The sequence below is a fragment of the Sminthopsis crassicaudata genome, chromosome 2 (assembly GCF_048593235.1).
Source record: "Sminthopsis crassicaudata isolate SCR6 chromosome 2, ASM4859323v1, whole genome shotgun sequence".
In the NCBI taxonomy this organism is placed as follows: Eukaryota; Metazoa; Chordata; class Mammalia; order Dasyuromorphia; family Dasyuridae; genus Sminthopsis; species Sminthopsis crassicaudata.
The window spans coordinates 278267915-278291049 of NC_133618.1; the positions used below are offsets into that span (position 1 = coordinate 278267915).

The following is a 23135-nucleotide window of genomic DNA, read 5'->3' on the forward strand; positions in this document are numbered from 1 at the left end:
GAAGGAAGGAAGGAAGGAAGGAAGGAAGAAGGAAGGAAGGAAGGAAGGAAGGAAGGCAGGAAGGAAGGAAGGAAGGAAGGGAAGAAGAAGGAAGGAAGGAAGGAAGGAAGGAAGAAAGTAAGAAAGAAAGAAAGAAAAAGAAAGAATGAAGGAAGGAAGGAAGGAAGGAAGGAAGGAAGGAAGGAAGGAAGGAAGGAAGGAAGGAAGGAAGGAAGGAAGGAAGGAAGGAAGGAAGGAAGGAAGGAAGGAAGGAAGGAAGAAAGAAAGAAAGAAAGAAAGGAAGGAAGGAAGGAAGAAGGAAGGAAGGAAGGAAGGAAGGAAGGAAGGAAGGAAGGAAGGAAGGAAGGAAGAAGGAAGGAAGGAAGGAAGAAAGAAAGAAAGAAAGAAAGAAAGAAAGAAAGAAAGAAAGAAAGAATGAAAGAAGGAAGAAGAAGGAAGGAAGGAAGGAAGGAAGGAAGGAAGGAAGGAAGGAAGAAGAAGGAAGGGAAGGAAGGAAGGAAGGAAGGAAGGAAGGAAGGAAGGAAGGAAGGAAGGAAGAAAGAAAGAAAGAAAGTAAGTTTATTTCTGAATGGGTCAGCTCTCTTAAGTGCTATCTGCAATCATTTAGATTTTAACATGATGGTTATTACTTATTACCCTGAAACCAAGCAGCACAATGAGATATTGATTACTTTTAACCTTTAGATCTAAGGCTTTGAGAAAGGTCAAAGCAGTAGAGTACTCTACCTTTCCTGGCTGGTAAACTTACAGCCTTCAGGAGAATTTAAATGATTCCCATTGGCAAAAGTAGATCCGAGATTAGTTTATTCTCTGTGGCTGACAAGAAATGATGATGTATTTAAAAATAACACAGCACATTTTTAGTGAAGTGTTACATTTATATAACCAATGCCCTCAAGATGTTCTCAACAGAACAGTACCTTTCAGACCCTTAACCCTTTCAAAAGTTTTGTCCCTGATAATAGCTAGGTAGAAATAAAATATTGAAGGCAACTGTTCTTTTAACTGGAATAAGCTAATCTAATTAAACTGATCTTTTCTACAGGTTACGGGAAGGAGAGCACAGCCATTGATCATGAGAGGCCACTTCTCCTTATTTCAGTTCTTTCTTTTTTTCTTTCCTTTTCTTAAATCTCTCTTTCTCTGTCTCTAAGTCTCTATCTCTGACTTTTTTCTCTGTCTCTGTGTGTGTGTCTCCTTGTCTCTGTCTCTGTCTCTCTGTCTGTCTCTCTCTGTGTGTGTCTCTCTGTCTTTGTCTCTGTCTCTCTGAGCACTTGGAACGACTTCTCGCATTCATCCCACAACCAGAGCAGGACTAAGCCTCAGAGTCCAGGAGAATTACGGGCAAGGGAAGCATAACTGTTATGTGTTCGAGATTAATTTGCAGAACACTTGGCATTATTACTGCCAAGTCGTCAAATTGTTCCAAGTTGTTCCGGAAGGTTGTTATTAATAGTATGTTTTCTGAGGAAAGTTCTGTCTACTTTTGGAACTGCATTTGTGTTGCTAAGGAAACTCCTTTAGGCACAGTTTTCTAGGAGCACACTGCTGCTTTTGTTTGCCTGTATCCTATTCATACTATCTAAGTAAGCATTTTACATACTTTAACCTCCAGTCCCAAATGTTTCACTTTTTTTTTTTTTTTTTTTTTTTTTTTTTTTGCCCTTCTTTCCAACCCAGCAACTGCTTGCTATAGTTTGGGCGCCCTTCCCACCCTCCCATATATACAGATATCTTGTCTACGTTTCTCTACATAGATTCACATGAGTGCTATTCAAAGCTCCGTTTTTTTCTCCCCCCACAGCTCCATTAGGGGAGGTAGTCTCCACAAGTTTTTAATAAATTAAGTTTAATTTGAATAATAATTCCATAGGTTGTAGCATTAGTCCTTCAAGTGTTAATTATCTTTTCACTCTAAAATTAATGTAGTCATTTCCTACTGACTCTTCTCCCCCATTTATTGAAGTGCTGAGGAAAACATGTCATTGAGTTCCGAGCCAGCCCTGCTGTTGTGATTAAGCGCGGTCACATGGCCCATCTCTGCCAAAAGGAGAGCCCTGAAAAAAGGTGACAAAGACAGTGATTTCCTGTCAGCAAAGAGTACGACAGGGCTGTCTAGAAGTGATGCAAATGAGGGAAACTTTAACACGGTTTGTTTGATCCACTGTGGGCCATAGCAGGCTGAGCCAGAGAGAACCATAATGCAGCAGCCGTAGCAGGAGCAGCAGCAGCAGCAGTATCCACCCTAAAGGGGGGGAAGCCCCCTGCACCTTCCTAAGGACAGCAGCTCGCCAGCGAGAGCCAAAAATGCTGCCCGACTTCATTCCTCCTCGCTCCCTCCATCCCATGCACCCCTCTACATATACACGCTCCAACGTCCAACGCTTACTATTTTGTCAGTAGTGGAGGGTGGGGGAAGAGTTCCTCAGTGTATATTTTTAAAATATCCTCAGTGGGAGTACAGAATTTTTCAGTCTAAACAATGTTACATAAACTGTTCAAAAGCCTCATCTTCTTTTTCTTGTTTTAAACAAAATTTGTGGATCTCACATCACTTTTATTTTCTGATATGTCCCTTTTCCTCTCTCCAACAGAGTAATCCTTCTGACAAAGAATAAGGGGAAGGCGGTAGGAAGTTCATCAGAACTGACCAACACATCTTATCTCTGATGTTATATCCAGCCTTCCACACCCACAGCACTCCGTTGTGGAGAGCTGTCTCAAAGGACCCATCTGCTTTCTGGCTAATGGGATAAATATGTAAGTAAGCAACTAAATGAAGGACTGAATCAATCAATCAATAATAAAAAAAATTTGGGAAATAAACCACCACTTTAAGATTAAATATATATATATATATATATATATATATATATATATATATATATATATATATATATATATATATATATATATATGTATATATATGATGACTATCTTAAGTAACTTTGAAACTTTTCTAAAATAAAACTATCAACTAATACCATCATCATAAAAACCTTTAAGTATTAAAGGAGAGCCTATATTTTCATTTCTTTTACTTTTTTTAAAAATAAAAACACGACTAGTTAATGTTATTCACAGCACCATAATGATTTTAACAAGCATATCCCAATTTTAATGGGGTTCTAATCTAACTTACAATTAAAATTTACAATTAATCTGCTGGGGAAATGTAAGGAAATATCATTAACTTTCTATGTATAATACTTTCATTTTTATTTCCCCAGCTTCAATAAATATGGATTTGTTTTAGTCTGAATGCTTAGGATACAGATGTAAAAAGCCATACCCAAATTTCAGCATAAGAGCAATTTAAATTCTTTGACATGTATTTGGCATCCTAGGTACCATCTGTGCAAAAGAGGTTGCAAGTAAGCTAATGGGCTTCTTGGATTTAAGCTTAGCTACTATGACCTGTAGTAAAATCAGGCTTAATCTTATTGGAGAATTAGGGGAGAGAGGCTAAGGCAAGAATCTTGGAGTTCAACCAGAAAGATTTCAGCTACATCTGAAATTGGTTAGATCAATCTAGTCCAGGATAAAATGGACCACATTTATTTTAAGGAGCTGGAACTCGTGAATTGATAAAATATAAGGACAATCAGATTTATCTGCTTTCTGCAATCAATTCAGGGCCATCATAGCATTTTGGTACCAAATAGTTATAAAATTACAAAAATGAAGGTTCAACCATGTCTCATTTTTTCTTCCTTGACTCCATGTTTTCCTTTCACTGTATTTTTTTAAACACTTCTTTTACCAACCTTTTTTTAAACCACTAGGGAGGGATGTTTGGAAAAAAACCTCATCTTTGTTTTTATTTAACATATACTTCATTTCTTTTTTTTTTTTTCTTCTTTACTGTTTTTCCCCCCAAAAGCACCATTTCTATTTAAATAAGTCAGTCCCTCTTAAAGTTACAGGAGGGCTGGGTAATAACTAGGACTGGCACTCTTCCTATAGTATAGAAATACCTGAGATTAGCATCTAGCTAACAAGAATAACTAGTTAAAATAGGATAAATCCAGAAGACATGGTTCTTCTCCCAGATACCAGGGTGGCTCTTTTGTGATCTGCCTGCTCTACTTCCTACAGGCTTCCTCCACTTACCCATATTTCCCAAACTGGTAATTAAAGCTCTCCCCCCTGCCTTTTACAATTTTTCTTGGAACTTTCTATCATTTCATTCTTTAACTCTCCCACTTTTTATTCCATATGAAGCTTGGTTTTCACATTAAAAAAAAAACTGTTTTCCTTCCCTTTCAATTTAGAGGTCTTACTCCTTTCTGCCTTCTAGCCATTTCTCTGTCATATGCCTTCTTAAATCCAATTTGTTTTTTTCTCCACTTTGTCCTTCACCCCATTCCTTTCCCTTTCAACTTTTAGCCATTGGTAAGGGATGGCCTAAAGTTTTCCATTTGATCCTCTAGAAGTGAATCTGCAGGTCAGATACATTTTCTTCAGGCTTATATAGAAATAGCAAAGTATCTGGAAACTTGAGAGCCCCCAGTCAAAAACTGCCAAAGGATACAACTGTTTTCTCTGTTATATAAGACAATGGGTCTCCAGCTTCTCTGACATAAAGGAAATAATTTTATATATATATATATATATATATATATATATATATATATATATATATATATATATATATATGTAAAAAGGCTATGATGAATGTGCATAATTGAAATTTCTAGATCTGGGCAACTAGGTGGAAACTTTTGGGAGGAGAAAAGATACTCTAGCTAGGTATGATTTATCACTACAGGGCGTACACTGTAAGATGATGACTGTTGTTCAGTCTTTCCCAATCTAAGTGATCCCATTTAGGGTTTTCTTGGCAGAGATATCAGAGTAGTTTGTCATTTCTTTCTCTAGTTCATTTTACAGATGAGGAAACTGAGACAGAGTTAAGGGACTTGTCCAGTCACAAAGCTAGTTAAGTGACTGAGGTCAAATTTGAACTCAGATAAGTATCCTGACTCTAGGCCCAGCCCTAAGCATGAGCCATAAAACTAATTAGTTAAAATATAAGTATAATTATCTCCAGGTAGCCAGCCCAAAGGATACTTAAATAGCTGAAGAATGTGAGAATAGTTGAACAAACTTAGGCTGACTCCCAGTCCCCTAGACCAATTTGCTCCAAACCACTGGGACATTCAGATTTGAGAAGGGGCCTTTATGAAAAGAGAGTGGGGAGAGAGGAAGTATGGGTGAGTATTATATCCCCTATGGCAGGGATGGGGAACTTCCATCAGTGAGATGTATAAGGTCTACAAAATCATTTGATCTAGCCCTGTCAAAACAACAGCAGATGACAACAATCCCCACTGTTTCAGTTCTTTAAATTGATAATTTTGTATGACTTAACAAATGATGTTATAAATATCCAAATAGCCTTTGGAAGAAAAAAAAAAAAAAGGTTCCCCACTCCTGCCCTATAATCTCAGCAACTATTCTTCAAGTTTATGTTTAGGCAGTCATGGTATCTCCTCACAAATAAAGTATTTTACTTGAGTATTTAACTTGAGTCTCTCAATGACCTTGAGAAGGAGATAATAAAGATACTATTATTCTAATTATAAGGATGAGGCTCATTCTCCAAATGATAAATGGTCAAAGAATATGAACAGACAATTTTCAAATGATGAAATTGAAACCATTTCTGGTCATATGAAAAGGTGTTCCAAATCACTATTGATCAGGGAAATGCAAATTAACACATGTGAGATACCATTTACCTCTCAGATTGGCTAAGATGACAGAAAAAGATAATGATGAATGTTGCAGGGGATGTGGAAAAACTGGGACACTGATACATTACTGGTGGAGTTGTGAATGGATCCAGCCATTCTGGAGAGCAGTTTGGAACTATGCTCAAAAAATTATCAAACTGTGCATACCCTTTGACCCAGCAATATTTCTACTGGGATTATTTTCCAAAGAGATCCTAAAGGAGAGAAAGGGGCCCACATGTGCAAAAATGTTTGTGGCAGCCCTCTTTGTAGTGGCCAGAAACTGGAAAGTGAATGAATGCCCATCAATTGGAGAATGGCTGAATAAGTTATGGTATCTGAATGTTATAGAATAGTATTATTCTTATGAAGTGATCAGTGGGATGATTTCAGAGAGGCCTGGAGAGATTTGCATGAGCTAATACTGAGTGAAATGAGCAGAACCAGGAGATCATTGTACACAGTAACAAGAAGACTATACAATGATCAATTCTGATGGACGTGGCTCTTTTCAATAATGAGATGATTCAGGCCTGTTCCAATGATCTTGTGATGAAGAGAGCCATCTACACCCAGAGAGAGGACTGTGGGAACTGAATGTGGATCACAACATAGCATTCTCACAACAAAAAGAGTGAGAATTTTGCTTGCATTTTATTTTCATCATTTTTTCTGGTTTGATTTGATTTTTCTTGTACAGCAAGATAATTGTACAAATATGTATGCATATTGGATTTAACATAAATTTCTACCATGTTTAACATATATTGGACTACTTGCTGTCTAGGGGAGGGAGGGTGGGAGAAGGGGGGAAATTGGAATACAAGGTTTTGCAAGGGCTAATGTTGCAGAATTATCCACACATATATTTTGAAAAATAAAATGCTTTAATAAAAAAAGTATGTACAAATGCCTTTAGGGTAATAAGAACAAAAAAGAAAGAGGCTCTGAAAAATTAAATGAATTGCCTATGATTACAGAAATAGCAAATGCCAGAGGTTGGTTTAGGACCATACTGTCTCACTTATATAGAACAAGTCAATTTGCTTTTACTTTCATGCAGATCTCCTCTAAAAGTCCCTCAAAATTAAATATATGATTGTCAGGAATTTTACCAATTTATAAGATTAAACTTAAATAAACTATGCAGAATCTAAAAGAAGAAACCATCACCACCAAAAAAAACCCCAAAAACCCACATTTTTGTATAACAATTCAAAGTTTCAAAGAGCTTCTCTCATAAACTCACAATGCAAATAAGCTATAGAGTAGTATGCAGGAATGCAAGCTCTTTCAGGAAAAGGAGTATTTCATTTTTATCATTTTATTCCCAAATTCTTACACAGTGTCTAGCCCATAGTAGGAACTTAATAAATGATTGAAGTTATTGGAATTGAATCAGATGCCCATTTTATAGATAAGAATGTAACTATTAGTTCAAAGTCACATGCTTCATGATAATACTGAGCCAACTGACACCAAAAAAATAATTCTCAACAGTAACTCACCATATGACCTTCTTGAGAAAGTCTAATCCAGATCCTCATTATACCAGTGAGAAAAAAATACAGGCCTGAAAATTTAGTGATCACAGAGCTGTTTATGTAAATGCAATGGTTTACTCAGCTTGGTAATACCATGACAATACACTCTATTGTTCAATGGGTAGCTGTGGAGTTAAGGAATCCCTTATACTCTGGTCTGTCATGGTCTTCAAGAATAGCTTGGACAGTAGCTGTATTTACAAAGAAGCACTGTCTCCTGTGTACCTTACTTGGTGAAGAAAAGTTAGTGTTAAAATCTGGCTTTCTAAGCATGGACTGATAGGGACATGACAGAGAAACCATGAGAAAAGCAGCACCAGCAAGAAAAAACTAAACAAGAATTATGCTGGCCAAAGTTATTTCAAGTCAATTGATCTTTAAAAATTTAAGGGATGGATGGAGGAATTTTGAGCTTCCTTGAACCCAAGAATAATGGCACCTCTGATCTGCAGAGAAATGAAAAATTGGAGTTTTTTCTTTGCAAGTGAGTTTTAAATATTTCTCCATTAATAGTTAATGTGCACGCAGACCTGCAGAGTGACAGCTCCCTGTGATTACAAATTCTGGCTTTGTAACTCTAGTCCAAATAGGAGCTGAACTTTGAAAATCACAGCAGTTACTTTTGACAAATTAAATTGTCCTGGGGAAGAAAGGGGTGGAAGTATGTAAGCGTGTATATGTATTGAGGTGGGTAGAGGGGGTAAGTGCATGGAAGAAATGGTAAACCCTCCTTGGAAGTGTTGCTCAGTAGGGAGAGGGGTTAAAAAATGAAACAAGAAAGCTCTGTTTGTGCTTTTGTGAGTTGACAATATTGTCAACATTTATTAGAGAATGGCAACAATAGGTTGGTCTATATTCAGTGTTTGGGCAGGCTTGAGAAGGGAGTAAAGAAAGGAAAGTGGTTTGCAAAACAAAATTTTGCCCCAGTATAAAGAAGATAGCCTATTTTATAAGGCAGAAGATTTGTAATATGAATGAGATTGCTTTTAGGGATTTTTTTAGAAAAAAAAATCTAGTTGAAACTGTTTAAATATTAATGAATCAGAAGATTCTTGGAAGATGGCAGATTAGATCAGAAAACTCCAACTTTTCCAGATTTCTTCCACAAACAAGACAATTTTTTTTCTTTTTCAAGAAAATATAATAGACATCTCAAAGTTATGATCAAATAAAAGGAGTTTGATACAATATGAAAAATAATTTTTTTAAATTCTCCCAAAGTGTTAGACCAAGGGGGGAAAGCAGAAATAGATCCATTGATTCCCACTTGAAACAGAGGAAAACCTAAAGGAATAGCCAAATTTCAAAACCCATAGGTCAAAGAGAAAATATAAGATCAAGAAAGAAAATTCAAATACAGTAGAGTCACAATGAGAATCACACAAGACTTAGCAGCAGCTACTTTAAAAAACCACAGGTCTTGAAACACTATGTATTGAAGAGTAAAATAACTGGGGATGTGGCCAAAGATATCATACCCAGTAAAGTTAAGCATGATGCTGAACCAAAAAAAAAAAGGATATTCAATGAATTGCCAGATGTTAATAATTTTCTTGTAAAAAGACCTGAACTTGATAGAAAATTTGACATACAAGATCCATGAGAAATATAAGGTAAAAATCAAATACTAATTATAATGAACTAAATGAGGACAAACTATACTTTATACATGGAAATATAAACTATGTCTGGGTTATCATTACTAATTGGGTTCAAAAATAAAGTAGAGCTGTGTATGGTGTGACTCTAAAAAGAAAAAATCATATAGAAAAAGTTAAAAACTAAGTACCATCTATATGAGGTACGAGAAGAACTGATACAGGGGATTATTAGATAAGGGAAAGGAGATGGTAATTCTGGAACCCTACTCTCATTGGGAATGGATTAAAGAGGGAACTCCAATCCTGTGTTGTGGTTATTCTGTTGTGTCCAGCTCTTCATAATCCCATTTGGAGTTTGCTTGACAAAGACAGTGAAGTAATTTCCCATTTCCTTTTCCAGGCCATTTTTACAGATGAGGAAATAGAGGCAAAGTGGTAAGTGACTTGCCTAGGGTCACAAAACTAATAATGCCAGATTTGAACTGAGGAAGAAGAGTCTCTCCCCTGATTCCAGACCTAGCAACTGCTAGCTACTTCTTCCCTTCCTTAGGGGATCAGATAAATGCTGTATAATTTTGGAAATATCACCTTACCTATCTGGCTTTCTCACGGATGAGGTTGGACAAGACATTCTTTAATGCTTCGTCTAGATAGAAGTTCTTTGACTCCAACCAAGTGTGAAGCGCTTCTTTTTGGGCAGAGGTTTTGGTTTTTCTTTTTTTTTTCTCTTTGTATCTCTAGGACTTAACACAAAACCAGGCATATAATGGGAAGTGAATAAATGCTTGTTGAGTTGAATAATACATTCAAGGTTTACAAAATCCTGTTCTCTCAAGGAACCTGTGAAGTAGTGATTCAAGAATTACTATCTTTGTCTTATATGTGAGAAGAGTGGGGCTCATCAAGGTTAAATACTTTGCCCAAGATCTCATAATTCATACATGGAAGAGTCCAGATTTGGATCCAGGTATTGATTCACAATCTGAAGCTGGCAATTTATAACAGATAATCACCGAGAGATTTGGAGATGGGAGTCAACAAGAGACATCTTTCAAGAGGGGAGATTAGGAAAGTCAATGGTTATATGCTGCAATGGCAGAAGCTCACATCTAGAACTTTATCATCACTCAGTAAACAGTTCTAGTTACCTTCCACTCCTTACATTCTTGATAAAGGGTGTGAGTCTATTTTATAATGAAAAGCGTTATGTTAAAGTATCAAGCATTGGAATTGCAATCAGAAAAGTTGCTTTTGAGTCCCTACTCTGTCACTCCTTGAGGCTAAGTTTCCTCACTTATAACATGAACATCAAAATTTTTGCCTTATCCCCTTTGTAGGGTTATTTTGAAGATCAAATTAGGTTAAGGCACTCTCAAAACACTATAAAGTTCTATAAAAATATGCGAGGCATTGTCATTCATTCATGTGCCAGATATTTCTTTAGTGCCTCCAAATGTGCTAAGTATGTTCCAAGGCCACAATGTGCAGGAAATGTCAAAATTATACAAGATATGGTCCCTGTTCTCCCAGAATGCTACAGGTGAGAATGATCATCCACCAGGTCTTCCACTGCATAAAAATTTGTTTTGAGAATTGCAGACTCAGAGAAAAAAAGTGAGAAGTAAAATATTAGTAATTATAAATATTGCTAGATAGAGTTGGAAGAAAGAATCAATGTTTGTAGCCTAGGTAGAAATTCAATTAATTTCAGCAGATGCTTCTGAAAACTCCCACTACACATAAAGTTTCTACCTCGTAAAACAGTTTTATGCATCACTATATCTAATACAGTGATAAGTATATCTATGTGTTAGTCTGCATATGTAGATATAATAAACATATGCACACTGAAACTGTGATTTCATCAATGTAATAAGCTCTAGATGAGAAATAACTCATGAGTACCTTCTTTGCGATTTTAGTCTTATAGATTTGCCTGGGGCATCAGAAAATTAAGTAACTCTTTCTGGGGTCACACAGCCAGTACATGGTAGTTACAACTCATAAGCCCTCATTCTCTTGACTCAAAGGCCATTTCTATGGCCACTAAACCATGTTGCATCAATATAAACACACATGTGCATGTGTGTGTATAAATTCAATGGATAGCTGAGAGGCACTATTCTTCCTACATACATGCAAATTTTATACATTAAGGTAAGTCACTCTAGAATAGTGCTCAAGTAGAAATGGGGACCACTAATACTTTTAAAATATACTGTCACATACGGGGTGGGCTTTTTTGTATTTCTATGTATGTTTTAAAATATTTCCCAATTACATTTTAATCTAGTTCTCAAGTACTCTGTCTGAAGGCAAAGTTTTTGACACCTCTACTCCAGATAACTCTTAGATTGTTTTAAGTTTCAGAGAAAATGCCATCTGGTTTGGTAGGAGTTTCCTCATCTGCAAGTCTCCTGTCTCAATAAAATCATGTTTAGTCCCTACCCTTATCCCTCTTGTAAGGTATATATTTATATTATATGTGACATTAAAGCAAAATTATATCATAAATTCATGTGTGTCAAAGTTACATATGGACAGAGTTCCCTTTTATTATCAAATGGGACAAGTGCAAAGAAAATATCCAAACCACTTCCATATCTATAGTGCTTTAGGGTATTACAAGCAATATTCCCAATGACCCTGTGAGGGAAATTAACTGGCTCAAGCAAAAGCAAAGAAGATGGCACTTGACAAGATTTCCTGCTTTCCAGATCCCTGCTTTTCCCACCTTTCTTTTTCCTTTTTTGCAAGTTAATCAAGGTTGAGTTACTTTTCCAGGGTCACACAGCTAGGAAGTTTTAAGTATCTGAGGTTACATTTGAACTCAGGTCCTCCTGACTCCAGAACTGGTGCTCTAACCACTTCACCATCTAGCTGCCACCTGTCTTTCCCACCTTTATGCTAAGGTGCCTCTCACTACAAAGTGCTTCAGGATACTTGAAGATGGAGAATGAACTTATTATAGGGTATCATTGCAAGATGAAAATGACATTCAATGAAAAGTACAATAAAGATGGGTACATAGAATACAGGGGACTAAGCTTAGCCTTATTTATATAATTTATATAATAGCCTTATTTCTAAGGTTAGAAATGTGGATGTTAACTTTCTGGATGAGAAATTGATGAAAAATTTAAGAAAAATATGCAATTAGATTTCTTACTTCCACCCCAAACTTGGGTAACTTTCTTCTATAAATCTTGACATTGGTCAACCATGAAGATTTGGGGATCTCAGTTTTAAAGTACACCAACATATAAGCTTCATACCAAAGAATTTTACTGATCTGCAGGGCTAAGCAGATAGTTTCAAATCTCCCTGGAGCCAAAGGACCCTAAGGGAATGAGTGTAGATTCAGGAAAACTTGAGATGGCTGTGGTGGCCATGGGGAGCACCCTTAGCTGTGCCAAAATACCACTTTTAAGACTAGGCTCAACTTCAACCCAAAATGTCTCTTAGAAAGACAGGTTCATTTCAAGTTCCTCCCCAGAATTCAGATATACATGAAATGAGATGTGGAAAACAAAGCTGAACAGAGCATAACCCTTCCCTTAACAAGTACTGAAATTGCCATATCTACTCACTGACAAAATAGAAAAACAAAATTATTGGACATGGAGAATGAGGAGACTACAGTGCCAATTCTCCCTCTAACCAGCTTGAATAAATCACAATCTCTCTGGACTTCAGTTTCCCAATTAGGAAATCAATCAGAATTTTTTTAAAGTATTTATTGTGTATAGAACACCTGTCAGTCAGAAGGACCTGAATTCAAATGTAACCTCAGAGACTTAACATTTAATAACTGTGAGACCTTAGGCAAGTCACTTAGCCCCAAATGCCTCACAAAACAAACAAAAGTGGATAAAGTACCTGGTAAGTGTTTGAAATTCAAAGGAAAAGTGAAAATAGTCCCTACCCTTAAGGAGGTGACTAAAGGGAACCACAATGTAATTATATTGGTAATACAAGATAAACACAAGAATTCTAGGCATCCAATTTCTTTGGATCAGGAACAAGCTGAACATGATCCAGACCTAAGGCCACAGTGAAGTTGAGGTCACAAGTTACAAAGCCAAAGAATTCATTAGACTGTTTAAGGGCAAGGACTATCTTTTGCCTCTTTTTATATCCCCTGTACTTAGTACAATATTTGTATAAAATAAGTGTTTGCTAATTGATTATTGCTCAAAAGGGACCCTATGTCATAGTGGTAACCCATGTATACCTTTCTTGGAGTTCCTAACTGCTGTCCTCCTTTCAATAGGGTCAATCCTAAAAATAGTAATAGTAGTTGACAAATCATGGGATACTTTAAATAGTTCTTGATCATAAAAACAACTTTATAAGTAAATACTACAAACATCCTTATGCCTATTTTATGAATGAGAACATGGAGGCTCAGAAAATTTTAGGAATTTGTCCTGGTTATATAGCTAATAAGTGGCAGAGGTAATATTTAACCCAGGTCTGGCCTGGCTCTAAGTCTATGCACTTTCTGTTATGCCATATTGCTTCTCAGGAGGAAAAATTGCTTGTTCCCATGAGACATGGTTAAAATATACATACACACACACACAGACACACACACACATACATATATATGCAAATAAAAATTTCCTAAACCACATTATTGGGTTTAAAGTTAGAAAAGCCTTTAGTTATTATATAGAGACAGCAAAAAGAGAACACTTAGATTTCAACTTGTAACAAGTTAAATCTCAAATTTTGCTTCTAACACTTTCAATGTGTACACATGGGTAAGTTCTTTAATCTCCTTCAGCCTCAATTTTCTCCCTACTAAAAGAGGGATAATGGATATGATCTAGCAGTTTTCAAAAAGAAGAAATTCAGGCAATCAACAGCTATATGAAAAATACTTACAAAGGCTAATAATTAAAAAAAAAACTGACAACTCTTAGAATCCATCTTCCACCCTTAAGATTAGCAGAATAAAAATGAAAGGACATAAAATGCAAGGACACTAGTATATTGTTGGTGAAACTGCAAATTGGTTCAACCACTGTGGGAAGCAGTTTAGAAATATACCCTCCAAAGTTGCTAAACTTTTAACTCTTTTTCTTGATAATAACATTATTAAGGAAAAAGAGTTCAAAGAAAGATGGAAAAGATCCCTCTGTTAAAAATATGCATTGTATCAGTTAATATAACAAAGAACTGAAAAAACTGATCTATTGGGCAACAGCCAAACAAATTAAGGTTTATGAAAAGATGGAATATTATTATTCAATAAGAAAAAATATTCAAAGAAACTGGGAACATTTGTATAAACTAACAAAGAGTGAAATGACCAAAACTAGGCAAAATGCATATTAGTACAATAATACACTCAAGCCCCAAAGCTCAATGAATACCCACTATCTGTGTCAGAGGCAGAGTAGAACTGACAAAGAGAGAAGAGGTCTCTTCAGTTTCTATTCCCCAATCTCTTTAGAGGTTACTCTAGAAGACTTCAGTTTCTTTTCAAGGCCATGAGGGGAAAAAGACTATGGGAAAAAGTTGGGATAAGAGGAATTAATAATCTCTATCATGTTGTGATCCCCTGCTTGCTACACTAGTGGTGTGGAGGAATTTTCTCTTTGGGTGAAATTTGGGGGATCTTGGTTGAGTTGAGTTATCTTGCTTTTTGTGGGAGGTTTTCTTCACTCTGAATTGTCTGGTATTTATGCTCTTATGTACATTTCCTCTGATCTTTGTTTTGCCATCAAATGAATAATTGGATTTCTCTGCAAATTGCTATATATGTTCAATGTGAAGCTGGCCTTTGTTGATAAGGAATTAGAGTATTGGATATAAAACATGGAGTTTTCCTTTCTCCATTAAGAATACTGTTTTGAAATTTAGGTGGAACCTTAAAATCATATCCTCAAGACTAACAATGGAACAGCTTGATATGATTCTAGCCTAGCATTCTCTCTGTCTGAGGAGAGCTTTGGTCTCTACCTCCAACTTCTCTCCCCTTAGACAAGAATGGGAGAAGAAAACACTAGGAACAACTATTCTGGCCTACTTTCAAGGCAAAGGAAAACAACCTCATTACATATGAAAAACTTAAGAACTCTGATCAACTCTGACTAATTATGACTCAAGAAAATTGATGATGAAACTTGCTTCACAGCTTTTAACAAACAGGTGATAGACTAGATGTACAGAATGAAACATAAATTTTCAGACCCAGTCAATGTAGAATTTATTTTCTTTAAAGAAAGAAAGGAGTGAGGAAGGGAGGGAGGGAAAAAGGAAGAAAAGGAAGGCAGAAAAGAGAGAAAAAAGGAAGAAAAAGAAAAAAGAAATGTTTATGTTTTTAAAATATATAAGACAACAGAGGCAGCTCTGAATGGAACAATCAGAAAGTATTTGTACTAAATTTAATTCGTGTTAAATTGAATTTTTTAAAACCCAAGGACATATAATCAAGATTTGAGACTTCAAATACAATTTTTTATTTCTGTTCTTTTTTGTATATGGAAATATCCACATTTGTTGCTGTTTTAAAGTTCATAATAAAAATGTTTTAATGTAGATAATATTATCCATAATACTTACCTCACAAGGTTTCTACAAAAATCATATGCATAATATATGTAAAGGGCTTTACAAAACTTGACAGTCGATATAAGAGCCAACTTTGATCATCCAACTTCATCCTATCATTTTACAAATAAAGGAACTAAGGTTCCAAGAAGCTAAATGATTTATACAAAGTCACATAGGTAGTAAATAAATGACAATTGAGATTCAAACTTAAATTCTCTAATTCTGAATTAATTTATCTTCATACATTGCAATGTGCGATACCTCTAGACAAAGAAACTTGGAAAAGGTTTTGAAATATAAAACTCTGTGTTTCACAATATTTCAGTATTAAGGACATAAAGAAAAAGAATTGGAAAAGTAGACAGTACAATCTCTGGCAAACCATGTCAAGAAAAGTCATTGGGAAAAAAAGGAAAAAAAATTTTTCACAAGGTGTAAGCATTAGATTATCCATTTTTTAAAACAAGTAAAGCACAACTTTCCTGAGAGTGTTAGATTATGTGCATGATAGGAAATAGAAGAAGATAAGTAATATAAGTGGCATCCAGGGTACAATGGCCTGTCAAGTTTACATATATATGCACATATATATGAGACCATATGGCTGAATGGCCTCGTGTAATTTTTAATTTTTCCCCTTAATTGGTATTATTTTTAATGTTTATAGCCTTATAACTTATAAAAGTTGTAGAAGTTAGAAAAAATATATAATCTTATTAGAAATTGAAACTGACTTTTTTTTCACATACAATTCTTGAATTTGACCTAGAGTATAATTAAGTCATCTGGACTTCATTATTTTAAGATGATATTGTCAATCTCATGGCATCATATTAGAAAATAGATTTGATAGCTTCCTCTTGAAGTTGACAAATATACAAAAAAGACAAGATTAATAGTCAGTAAAATCCATTTATTAGAGACAAAATTCTCTGGAGTCTTGTTTCTCCATTCCTTGAGCCTCAGAGGCTCTTTCTACATTCTCTTAAGAAAATGATTCCCAAGAGACTCTAATTAAAGTCAACTAAACCTATGAAAATTATAAATACTTCTAGTTTTGGAGTATGTGTTGGGAGAGAAATTCGGGTATTACATTTAAGAAAAAGTGACTTAAAACAGCATTGCCAAACAAGAAAGAAAACAACTTTTATTTGACCTTGAATACACGAGTTATTCTCTAAGAATTTTTTTAAGTCTAGAGGGTAGTTGTTTCTTGTCATTATACTGTTGCTGATTCTGTGGTTAGTTATTAATTTTATTTTTTATGATTCACAATCTGCTCTTTGAAATATGCCATATGCTCAAAGCAATTCAAGGATGACAACTGTCAGAATTACTCCAATAAAAATTGCCTAAATGAGGAAGATTTACTGCAGCCTGATATTTCTATGGAAAGTCCCTCTTCCCTCCCCCTGCAGCTTTTCAGTTGCTGGGAAGTCTACAACATGTTATTCAGTCAAAATCACATGACTGCTCTGTGAAAACTTCTAAAACTCCTTGTAAGTAGAAGGATTGATAAAATGTACTAGGCTGTGTAAAGTATGAAATAGAGAAAAGTATATATATATATATATGTATATATATATATATGTTTTACATATATATGCATCTACAGTTATGTTTATTAGACTGATGCCCTGCAATAAACATGTGAGCTCAAAATCAATTTCCTTAAATCATGAGTATTGACTTAAGATGACATCATCTGCTTTATGTATGACTAATACAAATTAAATTGGAAGGGTCCTGCATGCTGGGAGCATCAAAACGAACTCCAGGCAAATTTCTTTCTTTTCTGAAAAGATTTAAGAGGTAGATAATATTCATTGGAGTGCTCCAATCAAAACATGTTTGGTTAAATGTTACCATCCCATTTATTCTTCATTTTGTTTCAGCCTATTTATTAACGCAGTTTCATTTATTGCTATTCATCTTGAAGATAAATCTTCGTCCTTCTATAGAATTACGCCAAATAGAATGTGATAAAGGGAACTTTCTTGCAATTATGATGTCGGTACAGCCTGTCAGCACACAGGGGATGGAAATGAGGTTGGGGACAGGGAAGGGAATTCTAATAGACACCATGATACATACAATGAACGTAGCGATATCCTAAGAGAGAAAGACTTGTCAGGCTAATCAGATCTTCTATAGCAAGGTAAAGGCAGAAATGGTAGCTCTAACCTTGTAAAGATGCTGCTGCTGCTCCTCTGACATCATCAGGTCATGGCTGTCCATCACTATAGATTCCATGTCAATCAGCCAATCCCAGAGCTCCTGATATTCTGAATCAAAGTCCAAAAGTCTGTAGATAAGGAAGAAAATGTATTATGCATAAATACAGTGTAGTTGTTAAAATCTTGTATTGGAATAATGTATTCTTGAAACTCATGATGTTCCTAGGTGATATTTGTAAAGGGGAAGGGGGGAGGAAGCATTCTGTGTGTGGTAACGCAGAGTGGACAAAACAGAAACTGAAGCCGATGACAAAGGAACTATATTTTGAAAATAGCTCATTATTCAAAACATTCATTCCTGCCTGAGACCTTTTTTTTTTTTTTTTTTTTTTTTTTTTCAAAGCTCTTACAGGGATCTCAGAGCACCTGAAGAAAAGAACCAACCCAGTAACACTGGAAAGCAAATTGGAAAACGCCCCTAGCATTATCTATACTTGTCATAGTGAAAAATGAAAATTGAGTGGCTAATGGAAATTCTCATGCCCATAGCTAGAACAACACCCCAAACTTTCAGTTCCTATTAGATTTGTCATAGATATGGAACCCTTACCAACTTAGGACTATGGACATTATATTTAATTAACTTCTCTACAATAATCACAATATGCTATCATTTCCAAATGATTATTTTCGCTGGAAAAAAATGACTCAATTCATTTATCTGTCCTTCTGCTGTCTATCTGCCTATCTCTGCAAATATATATCCTACATTTATTTTCATGGATGAGTAACTAGCATTTCAGCTTAACACTTTAAGATAGGCTTGAGTGAATATGGTAAGCCAGTGAGAACTAAGGCCAGATACTGTATTAGACAGGTGTTCCCTATAGACATGTAAGAAACAAAGGTAAGGACAGGAAGTCAAAACAATGAATCCTTGAATAGCCAGCAATCATTAAAATTCAAAGGAGGATCACTACAGTTTTCAACAAAATAAATCATTAGAATAAGGAGCTTAAAAGGATTAATGTGATTCTCTATTGAAAGCCTGGTGAATAAGTAAAACAGAGATTCTTCTAAAACACTCTGATCCAAGAAAGAAAGCAGAGACTGAAAAACTGCAAATTCGTCAAAAAAAAAAAAAAAAATCATCTCTTAAAAGGAATCCTTGAGTCTTGTCAAACTGTAACTGAAAAAAAAATTCATCAATAACAATGAAGCAGAAACCATAAAACCATAGCTATTAATGTGGATCTATCAAGTGACTATCTTATTACTGTATTCTCTCCATCTCCCCATACCCATTAAATGATTGCTTGCCTAGAGAATTTACTTCCACCATTTAAAAAACATCACCTTACTAGATCTGACAAAAATATTATAAGGCGTGTCTGCTGATGGGAGAAGCAGGATCAAAATGGGGCAATAAAAATATCAATTGTATATTAAATTTCATGATATTATAGGCCTTACTTGGGAGTAGGGGAATACCATTAGTACAAGTGATTTAACCAAGAACCTTTGTTTGCAAAAGGGAAGAATCAATAATAGTATCTCATTCCCAAAGGCTAGAAACAAGCCAACTGAAATAATGTGGACAAGTGGTGGTGATCTTGGGTCCATTATTAAATCTGGATAGATTCATGATATTTCACTTGCTCACAATGAAAGGAGTCTGTACTTGCTTAGAATTTCCCTCCGTCCTTGCAAGTTTCAAGACTGGGATATTCATCTGTGGAAATTATAGATTGTATAAATGGTTAAGAAGGCATAATGTTTTCTATGCAAGTATGATGTCAAAGAGGAGAAAGGGAGGCAGATAGCAAGCAGAAGTGGAAAGAAAGATACAGCAATAGAGATAGATATTGAGACCGAGAGGATATAGAGACTGACTAGAAGAAACACTCAATTTGTCTTAATTAAAGATTATAAATTAGGTATTTCTCTTTAAAGTTGGGCATGGAAAAGTTTTCTGATGATGCTATTTTGCACAGTTTCTATAAGCAATATGGAGAGCAGGAAATCACCTGGTAATGTTAATGACAGCGGAAAAATTAAAAGATAAAAGTATCTACCTCTCCGATGTATCATGCTTTAATTTGCTCCTTTTGGCTTTTCAAAGTTGTATCTTGTATATGTTTGGTGAGCTCTGCTTAGGAAAGCTATTTTTCAATATGTTTAGACATAAAGAGAAAAGGCCTCTTCTGCCATAATCAGGCCCTCCAATTACATCATAAAGGAGTTAGCAAATTTTAGTAACTTTTAGAAAGAGAAAAATTTTCCTCTTTTGACAACAAAATGATTCTCTAACTCATGTTATATGAAGATTCCAAACCTTCTCCCTTGACCATCATCCAAAAGTGTGCAAAAGCATCAACAACAGATGATTAGAAGATAGTTCTCAAAGGATCTGGGAGCAGGAACATCAGTTAGGCATGAGATGCATTGAAACAGTCTTCTCACTGCAACATCAGAAGTCAACATACCTGACGGTGCAACCTGAATAGGTAATGATTCCTTTGTGAAATGTCTGAACTTAGAACTACTTTCTGCAGCTACAAAGTAGTCCTCTGGATTGAAATGAGGCTATATTCTTTGGTTCATCATTTTCAGGTCATGTCATGTGCTTTGATTCTTATATTTTAGATAGGGGAAGAAATCTATGCACAGCTAAATAGGATATGTGAAATGGAACTTCGGATGAAGACAAATTTCAAATAAACTAATGATAAATATAATCCCTTATATCCAAAGTATTTTAAACTGGTTTTGAACACTTTTATTATACTTATTCTTTACTCTTTTACTCAAGTTTCATCATTCTTCCTGTTAGTAAGGAAGCTTATTCCTAAGCTAAGAGAGAGAAAAAGAATTTGCTTATAGTAAGTAGTAGATAATAGATTTACTTAGACATGAAAGTGACCACAGACATGTATATCAAAAAGAAGAAAGGAGAGTGTAAGGGAGGGAGGGGAAAAGAAAAAGAAGGGAGGAAAAGAGGGAAGAAAAAGAAAGAGAAGGGAGAAGGAGATGATGTAATCCCCATTTTATAGTTGAGGAAACTGAGGCAAATAGAAGTTAGGCTTAGGGACAGTAAGGACAGCTTAGGGCTAGCAAGTGTCTAAGGCCAGATTGAATGCAGGTCTTCCTTATTCCAGCTTTAGCACTTTATCCACTATTATCATAAACTGCCATGAAAAAGTTTCACCCTCCTACAAAAATAAAATCCAGTTTCTTCCACAAAAAAGATTTGATCAGTAAGTCAAAAAACATTTATTCATTGTTTACGATGGTACTGGATAAGTGCTAAAAATGCAAATACTGGCCGATGAAAGTCAATTTCTGCCCTTGAGGTGCTTGAAATATAATGTAGAAAAATAACATAAAAAAGAAAGATGAAAAGTGGGAGGGTGATAGAATGGGAATAAGGCAACATTAGAGGAACATGGTAGAGAAAGAAGTTCTAAGACTTAGAAGTGGAACACCAAGAAGAATAAAGGAATGAAACTAATTCTGAATTATCTAAATAACTACCTCTTCTGTGTAGAGTCAATATCAGAGTTCACTCAAAAATGCCAAGAAACTGGAAAGTGAGTGGTTGCCCATCAGTTGGGGAATGGCTGAATAAGTTATGGTATATGAATATAATGGAATATTTTTCTATGAGAGATAAGCAGCAGGATCATTTCAGAAAGATCTGGAGAGACTTATATGAACTGATGCTAAGTGAAGTGAATAGAACCAAGAAAATTGTACACAGCAACAACAATATTATGTGATGATCAACTCTAATAGATTTGGCTCTTTTCAACAAAGAGGTGATTCAGGCCAATTTCAATAGACTTGTGATGGAGAGAGCCATCTGTATCCAGAGAGAAGAATGTGGGAACTGAGTGTGGATCACAACACAATAGTTTCACCTTTTTGTTGTTGTATGCTTGGTTTTTTTCATTTTTTCCCTTTTTGATGTGATTTTTCATGAATAGCAATGTGGAAATATGTTTAGAAGACTTGCGCATGTTTAACCTCTATTAGTTTACTTGCTGTCTAGGGGAGGGAAGGGGGGAAGAGATGAAGAAAATTTGGAACACAAGGTTTTCCCAGGATAAATGTTGAAAATGATCTTTGTGTGTATTTTGAAAATAAAAAGCTAAAGAGTGGCTAGTTGGTGTAGTGGATAGAGCACCAGCCCTGAAGTCAGGAGGACCTGAGTTCAAATCTGAACTCAGATGCTTAACACTTCCTGGTTGTGTAATCCTAGGAAAGTCACTTAACTCCAATTGTCTCAGCAAAAAGAAAAAAAGAAAAAAGAAAGAAAAAAGCTATTATTTAAAAAGATGCCAGTTCTCATAAAACTAAGAAAGAAGTCATATAGTTTATGGTAGAGGCAAGAAGGAATCATTGAAGCTTCTTGAACAAGAGAGTTCCATGAACAGACCTATGCCTTAGGCATAGCAGTTTGGCAGGAAGATGAAATTAAAGCCTGACGTAGGGTGATGATGATGTGAAGGAAGAGTTAGCAAAAAATGATGGAGAAATAAAATGGACAAAACTTGGCCAGTGATTTGGATGTGGGGGAAGGAATGAAGGATAATAGAATTAAGTTATCACTCCAAGGTTGCCATTCTGGATTACTGGGAGAATAGTGCTATTCTCAATAGGAAGGAAAATTAGGAAAAGGAATGTGTTTAATGGGAGAAGATGAGTTTTATTTTGGATATTTGGAGATACCCAGTAGTCAATTATTGATACAGAAAGAGAGGAGAGTTAGATCTATGGATTTTGGAATAATTTGTATAGACAATATAATTGAATTCATAGGGGTTCATGATATCACTAGGCAAATAAGATAACAAGAAAAGCCCAGGAAAGAACCCTGAAATGTGCCAGGAATAGGTGGTATACACTAAATGGTGACTCAGCAAAAGAGAATGAGTGATCAGAGAAATAGGAACAGAATGAGGAGAGAGCAATGGTCCAAAAAGCAAGAGAAGAGAGTGTATAAAAAGGAACTACTAAGTAGTATCACATTCTGTAGCGCTCAGGAAGGAGGAGGATTAAGAAAAAGCTATTAATCAGGTGATTACTCAACACCTTGGATAGGGAAGTTGTATTTAAGAGAGTGTTGAAAGAAAGAGTTCAGGGGATCAGAAGAGAGTAGAGGATGATCAAAGGAAAAGAATTGGAGGCAGTAAGCATAGATGACTCAATGGAGCAAAGACATGGCAAACAGAATTGGGAGAATGCCAATGTTTTCCCAGTATCATGTCCACCATTCTATGATCCTTTTCCAAAGTGTATATTAATGTGTATATAAACACATACATACATATGCATGCCCATATGAATGTATACACACATATATAGATGTATATAGTGTATAATACACATATACATGCATTTTATATATACATATTTACAAATGCACATATTTATATATGCATTATAAAGTCTGAAAATAAATAAAAACTCACATGTAAAGAAAAATACATCTTTAATTGAAGCTGTTCC

At 35.4% G+C, this 23135-nt stretch overlaps 1 protein-coding gene across 1 annotated transcript in view; it reads right to left on the minus strand.

Annotated features, from left to right (window-relative positions):
• The window catches only part of AKAP6 (A-kinase anchoring protein 6), a 522653-nt gene that overhangs the window by 133215 nt on the left and 366303 nt on the right, over nt 1-23135 (minus strand). The window contains exon 9 of the mRNA XM_074284790.1: nt 17632-17752. Coding sequence (XP_074140891.1) covers nt 17632-17752 — 121 coding nt within the window. The remainder of the gene's footprint in view (nt 1-17631; nt 17753-23135) is intronic.